Genomic DNA, 27803 nt, shown 5'->3' on the forward strand with positions numbered 1-27803 from the left:
AAGCCACTCGCACCAGGACGAGGCACACCACAATGACCCGGCATTTCTGCCCACCCCCGCTGGCAGGCATTGAAGCCCCCTCTGCACCCTCGGGCTGCTGAGATGCCCAGCTCACCGGCCCCTCCGCCATGGTAGGCTGGGCCACCACCCGGTCACCGTTTCAGTGCTCTGGCCGCACCCAGTCCTCTAACTCACCAGCAGCATTCCTGAATCTGTGCCCCAACAAAGGAGGGTCTGCTCCGTCCCGAAGCCTTGGGAGCGCACTGCGCTCACTGGCTCCCTCGCGCCCAGCGTGCAGGGCATTTGCCTGGAGCCCAGTCCAGTCTAGCGGTGGGGCGGGGGACAAGGGGGGCTGTCCGGAGGCTGAGTCAATGCAGGTCACCCTTTGTCAGGGCCCCTGTGACCAGGTGTACATTTGTGTAGAACAGTGACTTCTCTGTGCGATTCCCCGAGGAAGCAAGACCAGAGCTGCCACGGTGCTGTTGGTGGGGGAGGGAGGTCGGTGGCAGTACGCGTTGCTTCTGTCACCCCACGATCTCGGACCCCCAGCATAACGTGTCAAGGAAGCCAAAGCATTTCCGGAACTGAGGCACCACTGTGTATGTACCCATTATAGAAATGGACTCATCACTCCCAGCTCCAAGCCCCTCCCCCAGACTCCCACCATTCGGTAAGGTGCAAATTCCTTAGGGCCGCACTGAGCCCCAGTGGCCCCCTTCCCCACATTTTCCAGCCACCAACAACGTTCCCTGCTTTGTGGCACACCCCCGCCTGCCCCCCTTCAGGGCCTGGATCTCCTATCATTTCCCAGGGAGAATTCACTCTCCAGCCCCCATGTGCTGGATTATAGTTGACCATTTAGGGACTCTGCTGGACTGTGACCTCTGAGGGGTCAGACCTTCCAATTAGCAAACGGTGGTGGCTGGAGGCACTTCCCCTTATTTGTCCTAGACTTGCCTCTGACTCAGAGGATGGGCTTCAGTGCCTTTATTATAGCATTTAGTACCCCAAACATCCCCTTCATGAGTTAGGGATCTCAATCTTTCCCAAGCTCAATGTTACTGTCCTTCCAAGCCCGGGGAAGTTCTCCATGTCCCCAATTTACATATTCATCCATTTGTGCAACAAATATTAAGGCTGGTTCGTGCCAGGCACTACTGGTGACCCCAGGACACAGTGAGAACATGCTGGAGGCAGCCTTGCCTTCCAGGCAAGCATTTAACCATTAAAGAATCACTCCACCTTTAGTCCTACGGAGCGAGCCAGGGAGGACCCACCTGGCAGCCCCGCTTGCTGTGACTGCTCCCTGGGCCTCCGCCCGCTCCTGGTCCCTCACAGGAGCGAGGCCAGCCGTGGTGACTGCCCAGGGTCAGGGTCCGGCACCCACGTGTCAAGCAGAGACTTCACTCTCCTCGACATCATCCCGGGTGTAGCCCAAAAATTTGGAGGAGGTTTGGCCACCTTCCCAGGCCTCCCTAGCCGCTCTGCTCACAGCCTCTGCCCGGTGGGTGAGTCTCCGGGCTCTCAGGGCCCCTGGAAGGAGCCAGGCGGATCTGGAGCTCTGGCAGGCGGCGCCAGCAGGGCCCTGGCAGGCGGTCGGGGGCGGGGCCTGGGCAGAGGGGCGGGGCCAGGCCGGGGCCGGCCCGCGGGGGCGGGGTCTGAAGCTCAGCGGTTGTGACTACCGCTGGCTACCTCGTGGCGGAGGGACGGCCCGGTGCGCCCCGCAGGACGACTGTAATGGGTGAAGACGCCGCGCCCCGGGCCCCTTATGCCGGAGTGGGATGGGGGAGGCCACGCGTGCCCTTCCACCTGCCCCAGCTACTTACGACTGACCACTTACTTACGCGTTCCCGGATGTCGCGACTCCACCATTGGCACCCTCGACCCCGGAGCGGAAGTGGGAGCAGGCCGGACCGACCAGCGGGAGGGGGGGGCGGCGGGCAGGACAGGGCTACACGTGGCCTCTCGGGGGTCTGGGAGCCCAAGAAATAAGCGCGGGAGCGCGGGGAGTCCACGGGTCTCCAGCCCGGCGGGTGGGCTAGCAGGGTGTAAAGGTCAGCGCCAGGCGGTGGAGAAGGCAGCCCGGCCCAGAGCAGAACAGAGACAGCGTGGGGCTGGGTGGTCGGGACTGGGGTCCTGGGGCTGTGCCGCCTGCGCCAGATCCTGGCCCTGCTTCAGTCTCCCTGGTGACCTTGGGGATGAACCGCACCTCCCCGTGCCTCGGTTTACCGGTTTGCGAAGGGAATGTGATCATGATCAGATTTACTATGAGGAAGCGAGGAGAGGGGCCATCCCATCTGCCCTTCTGAAAGTTTAGAGTATGTTGTTGGTACTCTGTTGACGCCAGCTTTACAGAAAAGAAACCTGGGGCTCAGGAAGTTTTTTTTACTAACTGGCCCACCTGCCACAGCCAGCAGGTGGCAGAGCCGGGGTCTAGCCAATTTCCCCAGCCAGTTCCATGAAGTTCTGTCGGTTTTCCTCATTCAGGGGACCCAGTTTACCTTTCCTGCCTCTGGGTATGCCCCAACCCACCTCACGCTCTCTCCTGGTAAGCCCCAGAGGGCAGTGTGGGAATCTGAGCCTCCCTGGGCTGTGCTGGTGCCCCCGACACGTTGGGACACTGACGAGGGGCTCAGAAAGTGCCGGCTTCATGGATGAGTGGGTGGGTGGCTGTCTTCTAGGTCTGACATCAGAGATGAAGCTGGCTGTGCCCTGGGGACACATCGCTGCCAAACTCTGGGGCTCCCAGCAGGGCCCCCCGGTTCTTTGCCTGCACGGCTGGCTGGACAATGCCAACTCCTTTGACAGACTCATCCCTCTTCTCCCAAAAGGTAGGGCTGAAGGGAAGCTGAGGGGCAGCAGGGCATAGACTGCGGGAGAGTGAGAGGTGAGGGGAGACGTCTGACCTAGGTGCCTTCTCCTAACCCCTGTCTCTCGTCTCAGACTTCCATTACGTTGCCATGGATTTCGGGGGACATGGGCTCTCATCACATTACAGCCCAGGTCTCCCGTATTACCAGCAAAACTTTGTGATTGAGGTCCAGAGAGTTGTAGCAGGTAAATAAGAGGCCGAGTGTGTGTGTGTGTGTGTGTGTGTGTGTGTGTGTGTGTAGGGGTGCACTGGGGACATCCCCTGTCCTCTCTGGAGCGGGGTGTGGTAACCAGGTAGCGATCCCGGCCTGGGAGTGACCTGGGGTCTGGCCCTAGTCCTGCCACGAATTCATAAGTGACTCTGGGAGAGCTGGAGAGGACGGGCCAAAGAAGAGCTCTATTCCTCCTGTGGGTTCCGCTCCCGCAGGGAAGCTGGGGTCCCTCTGAGCTAGTGTCCTGCGTGGGGCACCCCAGATGCTGGGGACGGACGTCGTGACCTCAGGGACTGCAGGACAGAGGTTTGCGGGAGGCTGGGCCCATCCAAAGCTGGCTCCGTATGTTTTCAGCTTTGAAATGGAATCGTTTTTCGATCATGGGCCACAGTTTTGGTGAGTACACGTTACACTTGGGCGGGCGGGGGGCTGACTGGGCTGGGGGGCTGCGAGGGAGGGAGAAAATCGGTACGCCAGTACCCTGCACTTCTGGGCACTGCAAAGAGAGGGGGAGGGGTGTGCGGGCACCGTGGGCGCTCTGCCCTTTGGCCTGAGGCAACTCCCCCAAGGGACATAGGGCCCCAGAGGTGGCTGTCTTCCAACGCGACAAGAGAAATGTGGCCTTTTGAGTGGTTAGGTCTGACGAAGGGTCCATATGGCCCCAGGGAGGGAACCCCAAGTTTGACAGTGAATGAAGAGCCCCAGGGGGAGAGAGGAGCCAGGCCCCTAGCCTGGGGTGGGGCAGCCCTTGGGAGGAAGTTTTCGTAGGACTTCAAGAGCTGGGAGAATACCAGCCCACTCTTCTTTTGCCCCCCCCCCCCCCCAGGCGGTATTGTGGGCGGAATGGTGAGTAGATGGCTTTGCAGTGACCACCTCTGGCCACCTTGGGCGCTCTGACAGGTGGCGGGGGGGTGGGGGGCGGGTGGTGGTTGCGGGGGAGAGCGGGAGAAAGAAGGGGAAGGCGCCAGGAAAGGAAGTGTGTCCTCCTATCACAAATTTGAAGCCAGCATTTTATGACCTAGCGTCAGTTTGCTCTGTCACTGGCAGTAATCATTATTGTGGGGAGGTTGCTGAAACTGGAGATTCCTGATGGAGTTCAGAGTTTCCACATCCTTTCATCCCCAGGGAGCCCTGGAATCTAGCCACAGCAGGAGGTGGACCTTGGTCTGAGTGTGGACCTTGCGGGGAGGGGAGAGGAGGCTACCCTGAAGGGAACAAAGACACTGGAAATACCAGTGTCCCCAGGGAAAAGCTGGAGTCTCATCGCCTTCTTCCTCTCCTACACTCATCGTTTCCTTTTTGGGTCCCATCATAGTATTCCTGTACCTTCCCCGAGATGGTGGATAAACTTATCTTGCTGGACACGTTGCCATGTGCCCTGGACTATAAAGTAAGAACAAAGGCTTTCATGCGTACTGTCGTGGGGGAGACCCAGGCCCCCCGGTAGTGTCCTCAGCCCTGTCTCTTTGGCGGGTACCAGGGAGATGGGAGAAGGTGGCAGAGGGTAGACAAGGGGGGATCAGAGAGGATCCCCGCAGAGGACAGGGTTGTGCAGCCTATCCCCCAAGGAGTGGGCAGAGAAAGGGGTTGCAGGGGTCTTTGTGATCCTTGGAAACCCTGTATGTGGCATGGCTACAGAATGCCAGATCAGTCACGAAGTGGCAGGGGATGGAGAGGGTAGGGACGGTGGATTGAGGAAGCTCTGGGGGCACACAGCTTGGCGAGGCCACCCACACTCATGCTCAGTTGCATGCTTTTGCGCTGCGCACACACTGGACAACCGCACACAGCAGCCCTGAGTGCAGACCAATGGGAAAGTGCCGAGCCCTCTCGCCGCCGCCACCAGTGACAACAAACAGTGCCGTCCCTGCATCTGGGTCCTGGCTCTGCCATTGACCTGCTGGGTGACCCTGGGCAAGCGACTTGGCCTATCCGGACCAAAATGAGATGGTTGGGCTAGATGACCTCAGAGGTGTCTGCCCCCTCTCTCACATTCGGTCATCCTGCTTCCCGAGGGCTCAGCCCCTCGGTGAGGACACAGCTTTGTCACCAACTCCAGTTTCTTATCTGTAAGATGGCCACAGATGCCAAAAGGGCATGAGCCACGCTGTCTTTTTATTACCACATGCCCAATCCCAGCATACAGTAAGCGCTCAGTAAGTGCTGGTTTCATGAGTAGATGGCCTGTGGGTTAACGTGAGGATCCAGTGAGACTTGGGCTGCTCTTCCTTCCTTATCTGAGTTACCAAACACGGTGCCCCAGGATCTTCCTCCCCGGGGGTCTGGGTATCTGGTCCTCTTTGTCCTGCGTTCTCAGGGGGTTGGATGGGAGCGTCACTTCCCACTGCTGCTCACGGAGCCCACCGTGGGCAGGGCTGGGCTGTTCTCAGAGGGAGCTGGGTTGGGAATGGGTACACTCGAAGGGGGGGCTGGAAGCCCCAAGTGCTCCGCTCGGCAGTCGCCTCTCCACCATTTGGAGTGAGAGCATTAATTAAACCAGATGAACTTGCCGACCCTGGGTGGTGCTTGACTTCCGGGCCTACCGCTGCACCTTTGCAAAGCTCTGGCAGTTGATCGAGGTTTCCTTTCTCTTCCATCCTCCTCCAACCTGATCCCTGCGGCTGTCCCACCCCAGGCGGGGCTGGCCTGGCTGTGACCGAGGCAGACAACTTGCCCTGATCACAGGACTAACTAGCAGCGGCTGATCCTGTGCCCCACCCCCTCACTGGGTCAGAAGGACTCCGGGCTAAAGGGGGCGCATGGGGGGCGGGGGAGGAGCTGGTCCCTTTGTCTGCAGCCCGGAGTCCTGCCCACCCAGCAGAACCTGCAACCCCCCAGGAATCGGAGAACTTGCTGACCTATAAGCGAAGAATGATAGAGCACATGTTACAGATAGAGGCCTCCCAGAAGCCCCAGCGAGTGCTCAGCCCGGAGGAGATGCTGCAGGGGTGAGTGCAATCCGGTGAGACGGGGCTGTGGCAGAGCTGGAGGAGCTATGGGATACCAAGGGAGGACATCTCTGGGGCACAGAAGGGGCATCTGTCTCCTCGCAGATGCACAGCAAGCCTGTTCCTCTCTGTGCTCCCCCTGGGCACCGGGCTGCCTGGCACTCTTCAGACACCCCAGCCGGGACTTGATCTGCCTCTTATCCTCCCCGCTCTATAGCCACGCCCTTCATGTACCAGGACTCCTCTCCACACGTCCTCTGCCCCGCTTCTTCGCCCTGTAATTCCTCCCTGGTCCTCTCTGCAGGCACCTCGCTAACTTCCCCACTCCTCCTTCCGGCCTCGGCTGGCTGCCTCTTCCGCTGGGACTCTGACTCCGCCAGGTCCAGTTGCCCTGTAGGCAACTGAAGATCTGTGGCGGTGGCCGCTGGCGGGTTGCCTTTGTCCCTCCGGCACCTGGAAGTGTCGCTGGTAGTCAGGGATCTATAAATAGTTGTGGTCTAAAGGGGTGAAAATACACACACCTACGCACACTCACATAGGCACCCTGCTGATGCGAACATCCCCACCGACACATGTCTGTGTCCTCCGTGGGGCGGCCCTCCTCTCCTTTCCATCTGACCTCCCCTGCCCCAAGACGTTGAGCGTCCCTCTGTCTTCCCCAGGTTCCTGAAGAACAACAGTCACGTGGGTGAGGAATGCGCACGGCTCCTTCTGCAGAGAGGAACCACCCAGGTGGCCACAGGTAGGGACTGTCACCCTCCGAGACCGTCGCTTACTGGCACTGTTCTTATTGAGGAGCGATAGCTAAGCTGCAGGGCTGCTTGCCCCGGACCTGGCATCACGCTAAGTGCTCAGCAAACAGTATCTCACGGAACCCCCCTGCTGCCCTATATACTCACCCCCTCCAGAGCCGGAGAAACTGAGGCTCGGAAAGGCCAAGTGACTCACGCCAGCTCAGGCAGCTGAGAGTCGTCAGGTGTCTTCGGACTGAACGTTGGGGAACGTTCCAGCCATGCTGTGCTGGCGGGTGTGGCGGGTGCTGGTGTCCGAGGCTAGGGTTTGAGGCAGCGTGACTCAAAAGAGGTTTTTCAAAATGGACAAGCGGACAGGGTGCCTGGCAGGCTCAGTCAGTAGAGCACGTGACTCTTGATCTCAGGGTCGTGAGTGCCACCCCACGTTGGGAGTGGAAAAAAAAGAAGGCGCGGGGGGGGGGGGGCTCAGTCGGGTAAGCGTCCGACTTCGGTTCAAGGTCACGATCTCGCGGTTCATGGGTTCGAGCCCCGCGTCGGGCTCTGTGCTGACAGCTCAGAGCCTGGAGCCCGCTTCGGATTCCGGGTCTCCCTCTCTCTCTGCCCCTCCCCTGCTCTCACTCTGTCTCTCTCTCAAAAATAAATAAACATAAAAAAATAAAAATAAAAATAAAATAAAGACCCAATTTCCAACTATCCCCCTTTTACTAAAACAAATCTAATCGTAAGACAGCCTTATAGTTTATGGGTCTAGGAGTTAGTCATTTTCAGTTAGAATATGGCCAGGTTTGTGCCAAGTTACCAGAACCTGCAACAACAAACCAAATGAAGCCCAGGGTGCTTCTGTTCGCGCTGGTTTTTCCCCAAAACTTGGAGGCTTCCCTGATCGACCCAAACAGCTTCCTGGTTTCCGGTTCCTTAGTCTTAGGGCTTATGCTAAGCGAAATTAGTCAGTCAGAGAAAGACAGAAATCATATGACTTCACTCCTATGAGGACTTTAAGAGACAAAACAGATGAACGTAAGGGAAGGGAAACAAAAATAATATAAAAACAGGGAGGGGGACAAAACGTAAGAGACTCATACATATGGAAAACAAACTGAGGGTTACTGGAGGGGTTGTGGGAGGGGGGAGAGGCTAAATGGGGAAGGGGCACTAAGGAATCTACTCCTGAAATCATTGTTGCACCAGATGCTAACTAATTTGGATGTAAATTAAAAAAAAAGGGGCGCCTGGGTGGCGCAGTCGGTTAAGCGTCCGACTTCAGCCAGGTCACGATCTCGCGGTCCGGGAGTTCGAGCCCCGCGTCGGGCTCTGGGCTGATGATGGCTCAGAGCCTGGAGCCTGTTTCCGATTCTGTGTCTCCCTCTCTCTCTGCCCCTCCCCCGTTCATGCTCTGTCTCTCTCTGTCCCAAAAATAAATAAAAACGTTGAAAAAGAAAAAAAAAATTAAAAAAAAAATTTTTTTTAAACAAAAAAATCTGGGGTTCCTTCCACCCACTCCTCAGTTTCAGAGGCTTACAGAACTTGGGAAACCCATTTACTCCCTAGGATACAGTTCATTATAAAGGATACACCTGAGGAACAGCCAGACGGGAGAGATCCAGAAGGCAGCGTGTGAGGGAGGGGTGCGGAGCGTCCACGCGTCCCCTGGGTGCACCGTCCTCCCAGCACCAATGTGTTCACCAGCCTGGGAAGCTCCCTGAACCCCCTAGTTGAGGGATTTTTTTTTAATGGAGGCTTCACCGTGTAGACATGATCCATCATCACAGTTTCTGGCCCCTCTCCCCTTCCCAGAGGATGGGGAGGTAGACGTAAAATTTCAGGCTTCTAATCACAGGTTGACCCTGAGGCTATCTAGAGCCCACCAAGAGCCCCCTCATCAGGACCAAAGATGCTCCTATCACCTAGGAAATTGCAAGGGATTCTGAAGCTCTGTGTCAGGACCTGGCCTCAAAGGCCAGATATTAGAACAAAAGATGCTCCTAGCACCTGTATTACTTAGATTACACAGGCTTTAGGAGCTCTGGCCAGGAGCCAGGCCTGCAGACTAAAATATCCACTTCCTATTATATCACAACAGCACAGTCTTTATTGGCTGTGGCAGGAGACGGGTGGGAGGCGGTCTAGGGTTCTGATCATATCTCCCGCATTCGAAAGTATTTTCTTATGAATTGTATGTTTCCCGCGACTTGTTAGGGATTCCGAAAGTCTTGGAGGAGGTGTCGGCTCACAAGTCGCTGGCCCGGCTAGCCCGAGGGGCCCCAGCAGGCTCTGGGCAGGCCGAGCCCAGTCTCTCCTCTTCTTTCCGGGGCTCACACTGGCCTCGTCCCTCTCAGTTCCTTCCCAATGAAACAGGTTGTTAAGGGAGTTAAGTCAGTGCAAAGCCCCGCTGAGCGGCTGCTGGCCCTGATGTCGTGGGACCTGAGTCTGAGAAGAGCACCAAGCAGCCTTCCAAAAAAGCTAGGGCTGCTTGCTCTTGGATCTGTTCGTGGAACTCCTCTAAGGGATATCTGTGCTGGCCTGCTGGTCTGAGAAACACATTTCTGGCCTTCAAAAGTCTCACTGTCTCGTGGGGGGCAGGGGGGAGCAACAGAAAAGCAGCCAGGCTGTGGGCCTGCTGGGGCCTGTTTAGGATGTGCCCAGTGGAAGCGAGTCTTGGAATAGGAGGAGGATGTGGCCAAAGAGAAGAGAAGCCATGGCCCAGGGCAGAGAAAACAGCTCGATAGGAACCCCCAGGTACCTTGGGGGTCACCCCACCCTTAAGATAACCCCCTTTCAAAGTTGTTTCGCATCCTCTGAGCAGCTGGAGCCCAGGCCTGGAGGAAGGAGGAGGCAGCGAGCCCAGGTGGGGGCCCCGGGGTTGCCTGTGGTCCTGCACGGGCAGCGGGGGCTGATTGTCAGTGCAGGGAGGTCACGGCCAGAGCCGAAGGTCACCCAGAGGCCTCAGCCTTGGTTTCATTAGGCCGAGATGATTACACGGTCCTCCCAAGTATTTTGAGTCCCAAATGCCTAAGAACCTCTAACAACAGCTAATCGTCTATATTTAAAACTATGTCTAAAAGTTCCATAATCTCTAATTAGAGGGGGAAACCTAATAATTATGGAAAAGAGCTCTCCTTAATGTTCCCATAATTGTTTCTCGGAAAGCCATTTTGTATTCAAACATCAGTTTTCCAGCAGGGAGACCTCACGCCCTTCCCCTGGTGGACCCCCCACCCCCTGCGTCCTGCCCAAGTACCCCTTCCTCCGGAGCTGATGGGGTGTACAAAGGGCTGGGCACGGATGCCAACCTAGTCGCCATTTTGGTTTTGCTTTTGATGTGAATATTACTTTTTCGAACAGGTGCTACATGACGTAGTTTGAAACACAATGTACCATAAACAGCTGCGCGTGTCTCGCCGTGTCTTACCCCTTTCCCATCCTTGTGGCTCAGCTCACCCCCCAGGATAACCCGCTTTTTAAGCGTGCTCATATCCTTCCAGTCCACTGTCAGGCTGCGGCAGAGAACCGAGGCTTGGCCAGCAGGTGGGACCACGGGTCTCCCAACCCCGCCAATCTTCTTTTCTCTTTGACACTTGATGGCACTGATGCTTAGCCACTGGGTACTTCCTGGGGTTTAAAGATCATTCGATCACCTTAAGGTTCTCAGAGATGACAGCCACCATCCATCACCGTCCTGCACCGCTCTCTGGGGTGGCCCGAGGGATGTGCCCGGGGGGGCCACACTGGCCCGTGTCCGGGTGGCCGTGGCCAAGTTCTGCTGCCCTGGCTCGGTCCCAAGAGGACACGAGTGCAGGCTGAAGAAGTGCACCCCGGCTGGAAGGGCCCCGGGTCCCCAGGGAAGCCGCGCCGAGTCCCTCACCCGGACAGGCAGCACTGAGGCCCCCATCTTTGTGCTTCCGTTCCAGGTCTGGTGCTGAGCAGAGACCGGAGGATCTCTTTGGTGAGTGCGGCCGTCTCTCTTTCTCTTTTGTTATCGCCGTCCAACATGCGTGGCACAATAGTCATCGTTTTAAAATCACTCGTAAGTGTCCAGTTCAGTGGCACTAAATACATTCACAATGTCATACAACCATCATTGCCCCCAGAAAAACTCTGTCCCCACCGAACACCGGTTCTCCACCCTCCCCCCGTCCCTGGTGGCCACCGTTCTGTTTTCTCCGTATGAACTTGGCTGGTCTAGGGACCTCATCTAAGTGGAATCATGCAAAACGTGGCCTCCTGTGTCCGGCTTATTTCACTTACTGTTTCCGAAGCTCATCCGTGTTGTGGCAGGTGATGGAATTTCATTCCTCCCGTGGCTGAGTAATATTCCGTTTGTCTGGATCGATCCACGCATCCGTCGATCGACACTTGTGTTGTGTCCCCCTTTCGGTGACTATGAGCCATGCTGCTGTGAACACGGGTTAGGAATATCGGTTCGAGCCCTTGCTTTCAATTTTTTTGGGATCTACACCTAGGAGTGGAATTGCTGGGTCCCATGACGATCCCGTGTTTCACCTTTTTGAGAAACCGCCAAACTGTTTTGCGCAGCGGCGACCGTCTTCGTTCCCACCAGCCACGGGCAAGGGTTCCAATTTCTGCGCCACCCCACCAGCGCGCGTTACTTTCCTTTGCAAAAAATTTTCAGCCGTCCTGGCGGTGTGAGGTGGTGCACAGCCTCTTTCGAATCGTTGGTCTCTTTGTGGCAAGGGCTGAGGTGGAGAGGGATCCCCAGGGGGGCTGGCACGAGTCGGGGCCGCACCGGGGTTTGCCCTGCACCCGGGAGACATGGAGGGACGCCGGCGGGAGGTGGCCACAGTGCAGCAGCCGCTCCTGGTCCTTCCAGGCGCCTTGCACGTGTGCCCGGGTAGTCCCCACTGCAGCCCCAGAGGAGGGACCTGTCGGCCCCCACAGGCGAGGACACGAAGGCAGCCTGACCACTTGCCTGCGGTCAAGCAGCACCGTCGGTGGGGGCTGCACACCCACGAACGACTGAAAAACCATTACTGACACACAGGTGCCCACAGAGCAAAACGTGAATGTCAAGGCCCACCGTTGGCCACGTTGAGGGCAGACTTTGCAGCCCCATCTGTGTTTTCGTGACTATGAACGTAGACGCCGACCTATTTTAGGGCTCTTTGTTTTTGCTGTTCGTTTAGGCTTTCACATAAGTGGTTGCAAATGCTTCCGCGGATGTGGATTAACTGGAAGGGCAGCGGGAGTTCAGGAAAGGCACACTGGTGGGGGGGGGGGGGGGGCGGAGGGGGCGGTCAGAGGAGTTTCCTGGAGGAAGTGGGACATGAGCCAGGTCCAGAGTGGTGGGATCGACCTGGGTAAGAAGGGGAAGACTTTCCAGGTACCTGCTTACCATGTAGATAGGGGCTTAGAATAGGCTTAGCGCATGTGTTGAGATGGGGTTCCTGATGGAGGGTGTGAAGACCAGAAGGGGAGAGAGGGGCTGCATAACACGAGGCCTGGAAGCCAGCAGCCAGCCTGGAGCTGTGCGACAGGGGCATTTGCAGAAACTCTACCACAGAGGCTGTGTGACCTTGGGCAAGCCACTTACCCCCTCCGAACCTGTCTTGTGTGCAAAAAGGAAGTCCATTCATTCGTTTATTCATCCATGCAGCTGGCTAATGAAAAGCTAGGAGGTACCAGCCCCTATGCCCACCTTTGTGGGGTTGCTGGGTAGACTAGTTAAGGCCTGTGTGTTGAGTGCTCTAGCACATTGCTTTAGGTGCTCACAGACGGTGCTCTTAATGAGATTGTTTAAGAGAGTAACTTGTTTTGCACATGTGAGATGCTGTCATTAGAGGTGGGAACCTCTGGCCTCAGGTGGTCTCAGGGAGACCACTGAGAGTCGTCACCCAGGCCCAGATGTGGACATGAGGCCAGGACCAGGGCATTAGCCAAAGGGATGAGAATGTTTGACTTTTGGTTTTGATCCAACTGGGATCTGTTCTCAATATGGTGTGAGGTAGGGATCCATTTTCATTTTCCCCCCAGATGAATAGCCAGTTGGCCCATTACCAGTTATTGGGGGTCCTCCTAACCACTAAGACTCACTCACCGTGTTTTGTCTTCTGTGTGCCGGTCCTCAGGCTGGGAGCTAATTGCCAGATTCTAACCAGTGGGGTCCTGGAGGCCCCTGTTGGAAAGCTTCCCTCCAGAAAGAGTGATCCTGGCTGGACCCCTGACCTGAGCCAGGCGACCCTCTAGGCAGCAGGGCAGGGCCCCAACTCTCCATTGCTCCACAGCGCGGGTTGGGTTGGTTACTTTTTGTGGCATTTGGAAACACCCCTTCCCCCTCCTAGGAGCACACAGCTGGTCTGCAGCGGGGTCATGGTCAGTCACGGTGCCCAAAATGGGAAGAGTGCCCACCGATTTGAAGTTTACGTTTGGAACATACACTGAATGACAAAAGATACAAATTCTAAAATTTCATTTTAGAATTCCATTTTTTGTTCCATTGATCTTGTCACCATCTGAGAAATACCATTCTATTTTAATTCCTATTTCCTTCTAATTGTTTTGATAGTTAGTAGAACCAGTGCTCTCTCCTTGTTCTTCTTTTACACATTTCCTTGGCTTTTATTGCATATTTTCACTCCCAAATGAAGTTTGGAACGATCATCTTCTGCTAAAAATCATATTGGGATGGGGCACGTGGCTGGCTCAGTTGGTAGATCATGCAGCTCTTGATCTTGAGGTCGTGAGTTCAAACCCCATGTTGGGCATAAAGCTTACTTAAAAAAAGATTATATCGGGATAATACTGAGTTTGTAGAATACTTTGGGAATTTAGTTACTGTTAAAATTATGAATGGGTATCACTTATTCATAATAAAGGCACCACTTCAATTTAGTGGCTTTCAGGCAATGGGTTATCCATATGAAAAAGTACGATCCTAGATCGTTGCCTCACACTACACACAAAAATAATTCAAGATGGATCACAGATCATAACATGAGAGCTAAAACAGTAAGGGTTCTAAAGAAAACAGGGAATACCTTCATGACCTTGACGTAGACAATATATTTTAAATAAAACAACATACACATGTGAATCAATAAAAATATTGACAAACAGGTCTTTGTTAAAATTTAGAATTTCTGTTCATCATGGGGGCACCTGGGTGGCTCAGTGGGTTGAGTGTCTGACTCTTGACTTTGGCTCAGGTCATGATCCCAGGGTTGTGGGACTGAGCCATGCATTTGGCTCCATGCTGAGTGGAGATTCTCCCTCCCTCCCTCTGCTCTTTCCCCCCACTTGTGCTCATGCACACTCTCTTTCTCCCTCAAAAAGAAAAAAATAATAACAATACTTTCTGTTCATCGAAAGACAATTTAAGAGAGTGAAAAGTCAAGCCACAGACTAAAAGAAGATATTTAAATGCATAGGTCTACTAGAGGACTCATACACAGAATATATAAAGAGCTCTGACAAATCAATAAGGTAAAAACTAACAACCTCATTTTTAAAAACAGGCAAAAGATTTTAACAGGCACTTCAAGAAAAAGGCTATCCAAGTGGCCAATCAACACATGAAAGGTGCTCATCATCGTTAATTAGGGCAATGCAAATCAAAAGACCAATGAGACACCTCTACATCACTGGAATAACCAAAATCAAAAGGCCTGACATCACTAAGTCTTTTTTTTTTTTTAAGTTTAGTTTTTGAGAGAGAGCGAGCAGTGGAGGGGCAAAGAGAGAGAGAGAGAGAGAGAGAGAGAGAGAGAATCCCAAGTAGGCTCTGCACTGTCAGCGCAGAGTCCGGTGTGGGGCTTGAGCTCACTGACCGTGAGATCATGACCTGAGCTGAAATCAAGAGTCAGACACGGACTGAGCCACCCAGGTGCCCCCTGACAACACCAAGTCTTACTCGGGGCATGGAGCAACCAGAATTCATCTACACTGCAGGAGGAAATACAAATTGATGCAACCATTTGGAAAATTGTTGCAGAACTGCTAAAGCAAAATATAGGCAAATCCTGTGAGCCCGCAATTCCACTCCTAGGTGTAAACCTAGCAAAAATACGTGCCGTGTGCACAAAAGACACGTGTGAGGATGCTCATAACAGCTTCATTCGTAACAGTCCCAAGCTGGAACTCACCTACATGCCTTTGAACGACAGAATGCATAAGTTGTTATATATTCAGATGCCGGAGCACCACACAGGAATGAGAAAACCAACACACTCACAGAGCAAAAGAAGCCAGAAAGAAGAGAGCACTCTGTATGATTCCATTTACCTGAAGCTCAAGCAGAGGCAAATTGATCTCTGGGGCTAGAGGTCTGAATAGTGACGTCCTTGGAGAATACTCCAGGGGGGAACCTGCTGGGTGCTGGTGATGTTCCAGGCTTCGATCTGGGTCACATGGAGCATTTATATGTGAAGGGCCATCATGAACCGACACATAGATCTGGGGACTTTGCCGTAAGTTACACTTGAATTACAAGAGAAAATGTGGGGTGCCTTGGTGGCTCAGCTGGTTGGGCGACTTGATTTCAGCTTAGGTCACGGTCTCACGGTTCACGGATTTGCTCACAGCATGGAGCCTGCTTTGGATCCGTCTCCCTCTGTCTGCCCCTCTCCAGCTCACGTACTCGCTCTCAAAAACAAAAAAAGTCAAAAAAAATTTTACAAAAGAAACATATACATTGGGAAGTGAAAGTGGACTAGGGAAAGAAGGTAAGAGGAGAGGGATGTAGACGCAGAGACAACCAAAAGAAAAGAAAAAAAAAAGACAAGCACACCCAATAGCCTTTGCTCTTAAAGACTTTCTTGGAGAAATATCCTCCTATCGTGGCCTTGGAAGAAACCACTGCAAAACCCCAGCCTTGTGTTGCGCTTTCACACCTGGAGACGTATGTGGAGGGAATATCCCTCAGTCTCTGCCTTGGGGACCAACATAGAATTGAGTCGAGGGCCTGAGCCCACAAGCCGGAGAGCCCCAGTTCGGCCAGAGAAGCCTACGGAAGCAAGGCGAAGAGGATGGGGGCTGGGGGCAGACACCTGAGCCGAGTCCTGGTGCCATCTCCTGTTTGCTCTCGTGCATCTTTAGCCCGTGTGATCCTCCACCAAAACACCGTTTTAATATGCCCATCAGCACGGGTCCCGGGGAGCCCCTCTGTGGGCAGGAGCCACCTTGGTGCTTTTCCTTGAGCTGGGCGCTGTGCCTGGAGGAGAGGGTGCAGCATGTCCGGGTCCTCGTAGACCGTTCATCTGGGAACGCCTGTTTCTGAAGAGCACCCAAGGTCATTTTCGCCCGAGGAGGGGAACTAGCTGGGAGGTCGGCACAGAACAAGGGCAGTGTGCTCTCGTGGCTGTGACTGGAGGCGTGCTTGTGTGCACGTGTGTGCTCTCATGAGGATTTCATACTCGTCAAGGGGGTGGAGGAGTGTCGGGCACTTGACACAGTCAGTCCTCGTGGGAGCTTTGTGGAATTCATCCGCTCAGCACCCCTGTATCGAGCTCCTCCTATGGCACACCTCGAGTTCTGGGGCTGGGGCGGCACAGTCCGGTACAAGCATAATGTGAGCCTCATGTAATTTCACATCCTGGAGTAGCCATATTAGAATAAAAAGAAACAGGTGAGACCAAGTTTCGCATTTTTTAACTCCATGTATCCGAGATGTAGTCAATATAAACATTTCAGATATTGGGCCTTTTTTCATGCTGTCTTTGAAATCCTCTGTCCAGTTTCCACCTACAGCGCATCTCAGCTTGGACTAGCCCCATTTCGAGCACTCATAGCCACGTATGTGTCCCTTGTGGGACAGCACAGATCTGACGCCTTCAATGGTCATAAGACAGGGTGGTCCGGGCTATGATGGAGGCCTGCAGGGGCGGTGGGGACATCGAGGTATATTCATTCTGCCCTGTGGCTTAAGCAGATTTCTTTCTCGTGGAAATGGCTGGTGCGGGCACGCGGGCAGCACTACAGGGCGGCCTGTGGATGGGGAAAGGGGTTTCGGGGCGAGGGGCCACACCTAGTCCTCAAATCTAGGCCCAGAAGCAGCCCGGGTCACTTCTCTGCATTTAGTCGCACAAGCACACCAGGAGGTAAAGGGATTTGGAAACGTCTGCCTGGGCAGCCGTGAGCCCAGAAAGAGGGAGAACAGATTTAGGGGGAAAACCAGTCTGACCCGTGGGGTTTAGAGAGGCCTCTGTTGAGGTGATGTTTTTGGGTACTGAGGCAGATGGCCATGGTGGCCCCACGAGGCCCCCGCTGCCCCCAAGAGAGATGGGCTTCGCACCCACAGCAGCACCTGCTAACCTGTGGGAGGACTCACTGTGGTTTTGTCTCTGCAGCCAGAGCACAGCATCGATTTCGTCAGCAGGAACCTGCTTGTGCATTTCATCAGGAAGCTGCAGGCCCACGTCCTGCTCATCAAGTAAGTTGGAGCCATGTGCCCGAGAGGCTCGACTGTCAGGAATCTCCGCGGCTCTAGGGGGAGGTTCCCAGTTCTACCAGCGAGACCTGGCCGTCATTTTTCATGGGTGGCTGCTCCCACTGCCCCAAGCAGTGGAAGGCAAAGCAAGGGGAGGGCTCGGGCAGCGGGTGGAGCGGATTCGAAGGCACCTCTCAACAGGGGTCTGCGAGGCAGGGGCCAGCGGGCCTGACAGTGGGACACTCGCTCTACCAAATTCTCCAGCCACACCAGACCCCTTACGGCCCCAGATCCGGGCTGCTCACCTGCCTTCCTCCCCACGGCCGGCACCCGGCCGGAAGCAGTCCCACAGTGAACATCCTTCCGTGTGGCTTGGATGCCGCTTTCCGCTCTGCTGCGGCCAGCCTAGACTGTGGCATGCCCGAGGCAGGAACCCCGACTTCTGGGGACACGTGTCTTTGGTGCTGAGCACGGGGGTTTAGGAGGCAAATCCACACTACGGGGAAATACGCTGCACGTCCTCATTAGGACGGCCAGACTAAAAGATAACTGGTGTCGGCAAGGACGTGAGACACCAGGACCCTCGTGCTGGGGGGCTGTAACACGGAGCAGCCACTTGGAAAGCAGTCTGGCAATTTCTCAAGCCAGTGTTACCACAGGACCCGGCAACCGCACTCCCTGGGCATCTGTGTGCCCCACACAGGACCACACGACAGCTCGCACGTGATGGGTCGGAGCAGTGTTGTTCACACCGGCCCAGAGGTTGAGACGTCTGTCAGCCGGCAAGCAGATGAGCCAAGTACGGTACCTCCATACAGTGGGCTATGTTTTAGCCACAAAGGGGAACGAACTTGTACGGGCCACACGGGCGAGCCTTGGGAACATTATGTAAAGTGGATGCCAGCCACACAAAACCCACGTACCCACGTATGATTTGCTTCACATGCAAGTCCAGAGAGGAAAGTCTAGAGAGGGTTGATCAGTGGTTGCAGGAGACGGACTGGGCACTGTGTGTGTGTGTGTGTGTGTGTGTGTGTGTGTGAGTGTGAGTGAGTGAGAGAGAGAGAGAACTACGGGTTTGGGATGTTTGTTTTGAGACAATAACAACGTCCTAAAACTGACCGTAGTGATGGTTGTACAACTCAAATATACTAACAAACATGGAATGGTACATGTTAAATGGGTGAAGTTCTCTCAGTAAAGATGTCGGGAGAGAAAGCATCGACTTAAGAGCCTGTCACCACCTCCTGGCCCTGCCATTCAGAGGCTGTGGCCACAGGCAGGTCCTGCAACCCAATGGAGTTGAACCCACAGCACTTGGCTCACGTTGGCCAGTGAGCCCCGGGTGCCCACAGGTGCCCAGGGCCTCGACCCCGATTTACACCTGGGCTCTGAGGGAAACTCGGAGGCAAGCCCGGGCCTGTGTCCTCTCGGCCTGGAACCCAGGGCAGGGGCGAGGCACCGCAAGGTGGCCCTAAGGTGAGCCCTGATTTTTCTTTGGCTTTCCAGAGCAACGCAAGGGTTTTATAACGTGAGAAGAGAGAACGACGCTGACAAGGAGGCCCTACATTTGGTGAAGGACATACTGAAATCTGTCCTAAAGGAGGTAGGTGTGCGGGGCTCAGCCAGGCTGGGGGTCAGCAGGGTCCTCACCCAGGCTCTGGTCTGGCCCCAGGTCTAATGGGTGACTGCCAGGAACTACCAGGCCTCACTCCCCACTGTGGCCAGTCCCTGGAGCCACATGTGACTCAGCACAGGAAACACATTTAATTGGCAGAATCTCCCAGTTTTATTGTCCTCACATATCCTGTAGGCCAAGCCCAACTGGGCCAGAGGCCATCCCACAATTTCTAGGGTGAGCAGGTGACCAGTTACATCAGTGAGTGATGGCTGCAGGTGAGGGTGGGTCTCCCAGTTGGGGAGCTGAGACTCATGCTTTGTCCCTGGGAGCACCTGGCACTTTCCGACCATCACCCACCATAAACACCTGACCCCGGGGGCCTCTGCTAACATCTCGGCATCGGCACTGGAGTGGCCGGCTGGATGGTCAGCGGGCAGTGCCTCCCTGCCTCCCAAAGAGGATCAAGTTTGAAAGGCTGCTCATTTTTCAAGCCAACCTTAAAATGGCAGAATGAACAGCACCCCGGATCCCTCCTCAGCCTCGCTCTACAACCTCACCGCTCAGAACGGTCCAGAAGCCCAGGGTTTGGACACTTACCCCCCCAAACAGGCCTTTCTTGCTGGCTCTGAGCCAGGCCCTGACTTAACCAGAGGGTGCCCCTGGAGCTGCAGGTCAGTCACTGCCCCGAGGGTCACTGTGAGGGACCCTCCTGAGACACGGGGAGGCAGCAGGCCCTGGGAAGAGGGGCCCACGGAGCCCCCACATCCAGGCCTCACCTCACCACGCATCCCTCCCTCTCCAGTGGTTCCAGTACACAGAAGTCCCGGGCAATCACTACGTCCACATGAACCAACCCCAGCGTGTGGCCGGGATCATCAGCTCCTTTTTGAAGAGCAGTGCCCCGAACCAGCTGTAGCCTGGGCCTGGGGCTTTGCCCCGCTCCCCCCACTCACCCCCCAGACTCCCTGCTCCCAATCCCCACAGCCAGGCCAGGTGCGGTGGGGACAGGCCTCGTGGGTCTTGGAGACCAGCAGGGGCTGAGGCAGAGAAACCTGGGGCAGGGTTGGGAGGGTTGGGGCCAAGATTCTGACTTTTGGTATCTGAGACTTCAAGGGGGAGACACTGTTTGGACCTGGAGGGTTGTCCGTTTTGTGGCTGATAATCGGCAGTGAGTGGGTAGCGGATGGAGGAAGGAAGGGCCAGGTTGCTGCCCAGCTGGATGAAAAATAAAATGTTCTGTATTCACACTGTTTCCGAGGCCGTTTCGCTGCCAGCGGGGGCCCTTCCAACGGGGGAAGGGGAGAACACAGCAGCAGACACTTAGCCTGAGAAGAGAGTCCAGGAACAGGCCGGGAACAGACAGGAGAAGGGAGCAAGCGCTCCCCAGGCTGGTGGCGTCCTGACAAGCCCTCACACCGGGCGGGCCCCGCCAGCATGGGGTCCCGAGACTGCAGAAGCACCAGGGCCCAGGGAGGAGCTGTCGTTCGCCCCATCCGCAGGGACTCCGGCCTCGGGGGCCGGCTGACACGGTAGCCCCTCGGCCTGGGCAGCCTGGGCCGAGCCGTTCCAGACCTCTGCGTCCTCGCCAACCGCGCACCGTCACCGTTCCCCGTTCTGCTCCGTGGGGCCCGTGGGCCAACTCAGCTCAGTAGGGTCGGAATTTGCGCTGGGCCCGCATCAGCCCAATCCTCTGCTTGTCCTCCTCAAACTTCTTGCGCAGCTGGGCTAGATCTAGGGCGGGAAGCACAAGGGGAAATGGGGCCGTATCGGTCAGGGTGGCCCGAGGGGGGGCGGGGGCGGGGCTGTGCCGCGTGGCCCCCAAGCCCGCTGGCCTCTGCTCTGAGAAACGGTTGGGACCTTGCATGGAGACTGACGAGCACGCAGGCCCAGTCAGAGGGTGGAAGCTGAAGATGGGGCAGCACACCTGAGGTTTCAGAGGAACCTCCTCAGTAAAAGAAAAAGCACGGAGAAAGCAAGGCACCTGCTCCCTTCCCGCCCCTACCCCACAGACCCAAGGTGAAGGCAGGTGGCTTTGGGGGTGTCAGGAGCCCCCGGGGCACCTCTCCCAAACCCTCCCCGCTGCAGCAGTCAGACTGGGGACAAGGTAGGGAAGTAAAGGGACTCCGCCCTGAGAGTGCCACGGAACCCAGATGGCGGGTCTGTCACCAGGTGAGCAGCCGAGGAGCCCGGAGGGAGGGCTGGCAGAGGCCCGCCGTCGGTGAATTTAGACAAAAGGGCAGGAGCGGGGGTGCAGGACACAGTGGGGAACAGCAGTGAGGCCGGGGAGGGCACGGTGTGCCGGGTGGCAGGTTACCACCTGCTGCAGAGCTCGTCCCCCTGCCGAGGCCGGGGCCAGGGCCAGGGCCAGGGCCAGCACCCTCTCCCCCGGGCCCCCGGGCAGCGGCCCCGCAAGCAGGGGAATCGGGGGCCGCGGCAGCAAGCTCAGCATCATCACGGCCATGAGTCAACCACAGGCGATCGCTCACCCCAACACTCTCCTTGTGGGCCCCCCCCCCCGCCCACGCATGGCGCCCACACACACTCTTTATCTCTCTCACTCACACGCACGGTGCTCAGTCAAGACACCCCCCCCCCCCCCGCCCCCAAATCACGTCCAGCAGCGGCCCTCTCTGCACCCGGTGAGCACTTGAGATCCACCCTCTGCCACGTGGCCCCTTGCTGGAGGCTGACAGGTTCTGGCAACCAACTGCTCAGGGCTCTGCAGCCTCTAAGCAACCCAAGGGCCCCCACAGCTGCCGCTGGGGAGCCACGAGGGGACCACCACGGGGGATGCTGCAGGCTGGGCCCCCCGACTCCAGAGCCTATCGGGAAGTCTGTGCCTGAGGACACCCCCACCCCGCACCCAGGTCTGGCCGCCCTCCAGATCTGAGTTCCGGCCGCGGCTGGCAGCAGTGGCCACGGGCCGGGCCGGGCCCCGAGGGAAGCGGGGCTGAAGCACAGGGGCCTGGGGCGCTCCTTACGCTCCATCTTGGTCTCTCGGTGCTGCCAGGCGTAAAAGTTGAGCAGCTCTTTGCGGGCACGCTTCCGCCTCTCCCTCTCCAGCACCCGCAGGCTCGCCGCCTCCGTCCGGGGTAGCACCGGCCGCCGGCCCCGGCGCGTCACCTTCACCCAGCCCTCCTCGTCCGGAATCCCTTCCTCCTCCTTGGCCTTGGCCTCCTCCTGCAAGGAACAGACCCCGTGATGGGCAGGCGCCTGGGACCCGCCCTCCTCTCGTGGCTCTCTCCCTCCTGCGCCCAGAACCTCCCCGGGCACACATCACCACCTGCTGCACCCTCTCCCTCCCAGTAGCTAAGTACGGGCGGACGGGGGAGCACAGGGGTGCCAACGCTGCCTCCTCCCTCAGACTGTTTTCCACAGACCACCTGGAGACTAGAGGTCACCCAGCTAGGTGACCCAGGACTCAGAAGGGAAAAGAGGAGTAACCGGGACAGGCTGCCACCGCCCCTCCTCCTCGGGAGCCACACACAACACCCACGACACCTCCTTCCCTGTGGCCACGCAGCCGCCCCTCCCGAAGCCCCACCTCAGCTATCCTCTTGTCATACGCCTCCATGAACGTGTCCACTTCGACCCTCAAGGCCTCAGGGTCCGGCACCGAGTCTGTGTAGTTGCTGACCCACTCTGAGGGAGAAAGGAGTGAGGGACGGGGCCTCCTCAGGGCCAGCCAGTCAGGATCTTTTTTTTTTTTTTTTTTTTTTTTTTTTAAGTGGGCTTCATACCCAGCATGGGGCTTGAACTCACAACACTGAGATCAAGACCTGAGCCGAGATTAAGAGCCGGACGCTTAACCCACTGAGCCCCCCGGGCGCCCCCCAGTCAGGATCTTCTTCCACAGGCCACGAGGATGGCGACGTGTGGCCCAAGCTTCAGGTGCTAAGAAGAGTCTAGTGGCGGCGAGCCGGGCCCTCACCTCCGCCCACCCTGAGTGCCAGGCCCAGGCCTCCCAGGCACACGCAGCAGGCACGGCCCCCACAGCGCCTCCCCGCCGACCCAGGGCCCGGGACGGAGGTGCCCGACATCGCCGCGGTACTGACTGTGAACGCCGCTCTTCACAGGGTGACTGTCTGTCGAGACCAGCAAAGGGCCCTTCAGGGCTAAGGCAGCCGACACCCCACCTGGCTTCTGGAACACCACGTAGGCTACCTGGAACCCCTGGGGGAAGAAGGAGAGAGGTCAGAATGCCAGGGCCCTTCCCGTCCTCCCAGTCACCCAGCACCAGGGATGCCACCTGCCCTCAGCTTGACTTGCTGCTGGACCAGGGGATGTGTGCCGGGCTGTTCCACCACGAAGATAACCAGAAAGTGATCTGTAATCCTGGGGAGGGACGGCCACGCTCCTGATCTTCCCACTGGTGCCAGAAGCGACCCAGGCGAGGTGAGACACTCGGGACCTTCCTCCCAATTATGGGAGGGACTCTGTGAAAAGCGAGCTCACCAAGCACCACGGGCGGACACCAGTTCACACGCACTATGCCCGGAGCAGGTGCCTCACGTTTCCTCAAGGGGAAACGAGACCAGGCCATGGGGCCTAGGGAGGAATGGACTTCGGCGGACTTCGGGAGCTCAGAGAGGCTTTCCCCCAGGATGCTGGGAAGAGCTAGGCAAGAAGCTAAGGGATGTGGCAGATGCAGGGAAAGGAGCAGGGCGCCGTCTGCCCAACAGGCATCCTCAACCACACAAGCGAGGACTGGCCTAGGACCACGGGGACCGCTCAGCCGCCCTGCTGTCACCCTGCCACTACCGCCCCACGCACACCGCGGACGCTGTCCCAGCCCCACCTCGCGCCCCATGCGAGCAGACCGCAGAACTTGAATGCCTACCCGAACGGGCGTGGGGTGAAAAAACTTGGACTTTGGTTCCTCTGAGCGGTCAGCAAGGTCCGGCTTCTCCTGTAACTCCACAGACTGGACGGGGCCGCAGGGAGAGAGGAGGCGGGCCAGGCACTCCTGCCGAAGCGGGGGCAGGGGGTTGGGGAGGGGGGAAGCTCGGCATGAGAGGCAGCAGGGCCTTCTGGAGCCCCCTCTGCCCAGGGCAGCACCGCTGGGGGCGGGGTCTCAGAGTCCATGTCTGCCCAACGAGGGGGGCGCGCACACAGGCCCGGGCAAACCACATCCTCCTCGGCACCGTCCCAATCCTGCCTCCCGTGGCCCAAGACGTCAATCTTGTGAATTTTCATGTTCAAAACTCTGAGCAGAAAACCACAGCGCCGCTGGCCAGGGGACGTGGGAGGAAGGAGGCAGAGTGCGAGACAGAATCCAGATATAAGCCTTTTGGGGCTTTGCTGGAAGCACGTGCCCAGGACGGGTTTGGTTTGTCCCTGAAAGGGCTTCCTCACTTTGAAAGGCCATCTCGTTGAAAGATCAGTCCTTCCCTACCAATTTCTCTGGGTGAGTGATCCCCAAAGTAGGACCAGGTTCTATTACAAGAATAGGTGAGGACGTTTGGGGGTTATGCGGAACATTCTGATTTTAGGAGACAACCAGCTAACTTTTCCTCCCCGCAGCAGCCATTTAAAACTGAAGTTAAATCAATGTTATAGTTGCTGGACTCAGGCTGGTGGTGACCCTCGTGGCGGGGGGGGGAGGGCATGAAGGGATTTCTTGGGCTCAGGTCATGTTTGGTTTCTGGGTGCTGAGTACACGGGGTGTTCCGTCTGTGAAATGGAGCGAGCTGTGCGCTAGGGCCCAGGCCCTTCTCTGTATACACAATACGGTTCAGGAAAAGGTAAAAAATGACGCCCTCTCCTCTGCTTCTTTCTCTAGAACAATCTTTTAGAAATCAGTATTTCTTTTTTGAATTCCAAGTCATCTAAAATCCAGCAACTCCCTTAGTTTCTCTTCTATAAAGTTATGGAAGGCAAAACTTCACTGCTTTTTGTGAAAGAAAGTTAATGTCTGGATAGATTGAGAAGTACTTTTATCTTCTTATATTTTTTCTTATGGAGATGTATCACTTTTATAATCAGGGAAAAACACGTAATTCAAACAATTCTGGGTAATAATAAGAAGCTTTGAGCTCCTCAGAACTATAGCTTTTAATTTTTTTTTAAGTTTATTTACTTATTTGGGGGTGAGGGACAGAAGGAGGGAGGGAGGGAGAGAGAATCGCAAGCAGCCTCCACACTGCCAGCGTGGAGCCTGATGTGGGGCTTGAACCCATGCACCACGAGATCATGAGACCTGAGCCGAAACTCAGAGTCAGAAGCTCAACCGACCGAGCCACTCAGGTGCCCCATAAAACACAGCTTTAAAAAGCCATTTCCAGGGCACCTGGCTGGCTCGGTCCAGAGTGTGTGACTCTTGATCTCAGGGTGGTAAGTTTTTAAGACCCATGTTGGGTGTAGGGATTACTTAAAAAAAAAAATTTTTTTTAAAGCCACTTCCTATCAAGAGACAGAGGCAGACTTCTAGATTCTCCCTTGGGGCTTCAGTTAGATGCTTCCAACTCACCACTGAGGACTTGGTGACGGCCAGTGGGAGCCCAGCCCTGCCTGGGACTCCTGGTCAGCCCTACAGGTTCCCTCCCAGACACCCACTCACCTCTGTGCAGTATGGGGGCACATTGAGGACAAAAAGGGTCCGCTTCTGAGGCCAGGAAGACTTGGTGCCTTCTCGAACTCTGTGCTCTCTCACATAGAGGTAGTGAGAAGCCTGCTGCTTTTCCGAGAACTTGATCGGGATGGCTGGAGGGGAAATGGAGGCAGGGGTGGATGGCGTGAAAATCAAGTTCAGGCTGTCCCTTTCTAGTTCTGTCTATCCATTCCATCACTGAGCCCTTCCCCTAGGCAAGGCCTGTGCAGGAATTGTGCAGGCTAGGAGAGTGAACGAACAGAGAACCTGCCCAGGAGGGGCTCCCAAGCCGGTGGGGGAGAGAATGTAAACGGGCAATTATTACAGGTGGGGAGCGAAATGAGAGGGGAGTTCAAATCCTGCTGCTCTTGGGGTCAACACTAAAATCCCGACAATGGCTGGAGGCCTTGCCAGATCCTGACCACCTTTCACCTCTTTCCATCCCCTGTTTCCCCAACCACTGTGTGGGCCCGCCACTCCACCTTCTCCCTATTCCTCAAGGAAGCCCAGACTTCACCTGTGCTCACACATTTCCCTTTACCTGAAACATCAACTCTCCTCCCTCCACCCGTGCTTCAGGTTTTCTTTTTAAGTTTATTTATTTTTAAGATTTAAAAAAATGTTTTTTTATTCTTTTTTTTTTTTAATTTTTTTTTAACGTTTATTTATTTTTGAGACAGAAAGAGACAGAGCATGAACAGGGGAGGGGCAGAGAGAGAGGGAGACACAGAATCTGAAACAGGCTCCAGGCTCTGAGCGGTCAGCACAGAGCCCGACGCGGGGCTCGAACTCATGGACCGTAAGATCATGACCTGAGCCGAAGTCGGACGCTTAACCGACCAAGCCACCCAGGCGCCCCAAAAATGTTTGTTTATTCTTTAGAGAGAAAGCACGAGCGGGGGAGGGGCAGAGAGAGAAGGAGACACAGAATCTGAAGCAGGCTCCCAGCTCTGAGCTTGACAGCCCGACACAGGGCTCTAACTCACAGACCGTGAGATCATGACCTGAACCAAAGTCAGATGCTTAACCAGCTGAGCCATCCAAGCACCCCTTAAGTTTATTTATTTTGAGAGAGAGAGAGAGAGAGAGAGAGAGAGGGAGAGGGAGAACGAATGGGGGAGAGACAGAGAGAGAGGGAAACAGAGGATCTGAAGCAGGCTCTGTGTTGACAGCAGAGATCCCAATGCGGGGTTCTAACTTACAAACTGTGAGATCATGACCTGAGCTGAAGTCAGACACTTAACCAACTGAGCCACCCTGGCATCCCCTATCCTTCAGGCTTTAACTTCCATGGAGAGCCTTTCATGCCAAGTTAGAACCACCTGCTCTGTGCCCTGCCAACACCTCTCATGGTCTCTAAGCCTCCATCTGTGTGATCATTTGGATAATCGCTGACATTCCTGTAATGCTAGGGACTGTTTTCTGTTCTTCTCAACACCTCCTTCAGAGCACAGTACCTGTGTGCTCAGGAAGCTCCCATGGGAGCGGGAGATGGCAATCAACAAGAAAGCACATAACAAGATTCTATCAAATATGAAAGAAAGGGGAAAACAGTGCAGGGTGGTCGGGTGGCAGAGGCCTTTAGACAGGCCATCAGAACGGCCTCCTTGAGGAACTGACATTAAAGCCAGAAGGCACAGCTGTGTGAGGTAGAGGAGGGCACAGCAGGTGCACAAACCCTGAGGATGTAAAGACTTTGTTGTCTCAGAAAAACAGAACAAGCTTTAGGTCAGCCGAGCCAGAACGTGGGGTTGGGGGGCCCACACAAATCAACCGTAAGAAGTCTGGATTTTGTTTTAGGTGCCGACTCGTAAAACCACTGGAGTGAGTTCTGTGGGTATGGAAACACAAGTAAGCCTGTGAGGCAAAATACTACTCCTGTCTGACTTTAGAAAGAACATTCTGGCACCTGGGCGAACGGTACGCAGGGGCAAGAACAGAACCGATTAGGAGGGCACAGCCAGGTGAGGGCTGACAGGGGCCAGACTAGGAATCGCAAAGAGATGATAGGAAGTGGCTGGGCTCACCTGCGGGTCGGGGGAGGTGGAGGTGTGAAGACGGACACGGGTTTGTCCTGGGGAAGAGTGTGGACAGACATGGGTTTGTTTACCTAAGGGAAGCGTTGCCCCAAATGGGCTCATCCCTGGAGAACGCCGCCCCAGACGCAAGCAGGGCGCAGCATCGAGCTCGCGGACCTCGGGGCCTCCGGGACTCACACCCAACAGCGCGGCCGCTCCCGGGGTCCCCTTGCCACCGCCGCCTCCCGAGCCAACTCCCGGAGAAGCCTGGCCATCCCCGGACCCGCAGCTCCTCACCTGAATACCCGGGCGGGCTCGGAATCCCCTGCTCGGAGCCCTGCGCCCCACGTTTCCTCCTGCGCGCCACCATCTTGCCAACCGGAAGCTGCGGGGGCCGCTGGGAGTTGCAGTTTG

At 56.0% G+C, this 27803-nt stretch overlaps 2 protein-coding genes across 7 annotated transcripts; one reads left to right on the plus strand and one right to left on the minus strand.

Moving 5' to 3' along the window:
• The first annotated feature begins 1650 nt into the window (after window positions 1-1650).
• SERHL2 (serine hydrolase like 2) lies at window positions 1651-20034 on the plus strand. Of its 5 annotated transcripts, none has more exons than XM_043562790.1 (12): window positions 1651-1741; window positions 2682-2831; window positions 2944-3057; window positions 3438-3479; window positions 3910-3929; window positions 4399-4473; window positions 5859-6031; window positions 6694-6773; window positions 10692-10726; window positions 17082-17164; window positions 18671-18767; window positions 19585-20034. In XM_043562790.1, the coding sequence occupies exons 1-12, from the start codon at window positions 1738-1740 to the stop codon at window positions 19696-19698; spliced, it is 987 nt and encodes a 328-aa protein (XP_043418725.1). In that variant the 5' UTR covers window positions 1651-1737; the 3' UTR covers window positions 19699-20034. The 5 variants fall into 5 exon arrangements, 3 of the variants coding, with proteins under 3 accessions (XP_043418725.1, XP_043418722.1, XP_043418724.1); XR_006294535.1 differs by lacking the exon at window positions 19585-20034 and adding an exon at window positions 17363-17960 and having other exon boundaries at window positions 1683-1897; XM_043562787.1 differs by having other exon boundaries at window positions 1688-1897.
• On the minus strand, window positions 18927-27803 carry RRP7A (ribosomal RNA processing 7 homolog A). Of its 2 annotated transcripts, XM_043562792.1 has the most exons (8): window positions 27687-27803; window positions 25342-25484; window positions 23623-23748; window positions 22838-22955; window positions 22327-22424; window positions 21764-21962; window positions 20380-20513; window positions 19999-20107 (listed from the first exon to the last, which is right to left on the minus strand). In XM_043562792.1, exons 1-7 carry the CDS (start codon window positions 27757-27759, stop codon window positions 20428-20430), a joined length of 843 nt encoding a protein of 280 aa, XP_043418727.1. In that variant the 5' UTR covers window positions 27760-27803; the 3' UTR covers window positions 19999-20107; window positions 20380-20427. The 2 variants fall into 2 exon arrangements, with proteins under 2 accessions (XP_043418726.1, XP_043418727.1); XM_043562791.1 differs by having other exon boundaries at window positions 18927-20513.

The sequence above is a fragment of the Prionailurus bengalensis genome, chromosome B4, assembly GCF_016509475.1.
Source record: "Prionailurus bengalensis isolate Pbe53 chromosome B4, Fcat_Pben_1.1_paternal_pri, whole genome shotgun sequence".
Classification (NCBI taxonomy): Eukaryota; Metazoa; Chordata; class Mammalia; order Carnivora; family Felidae; genus Prionailurus; species Prionailurus bengalensis.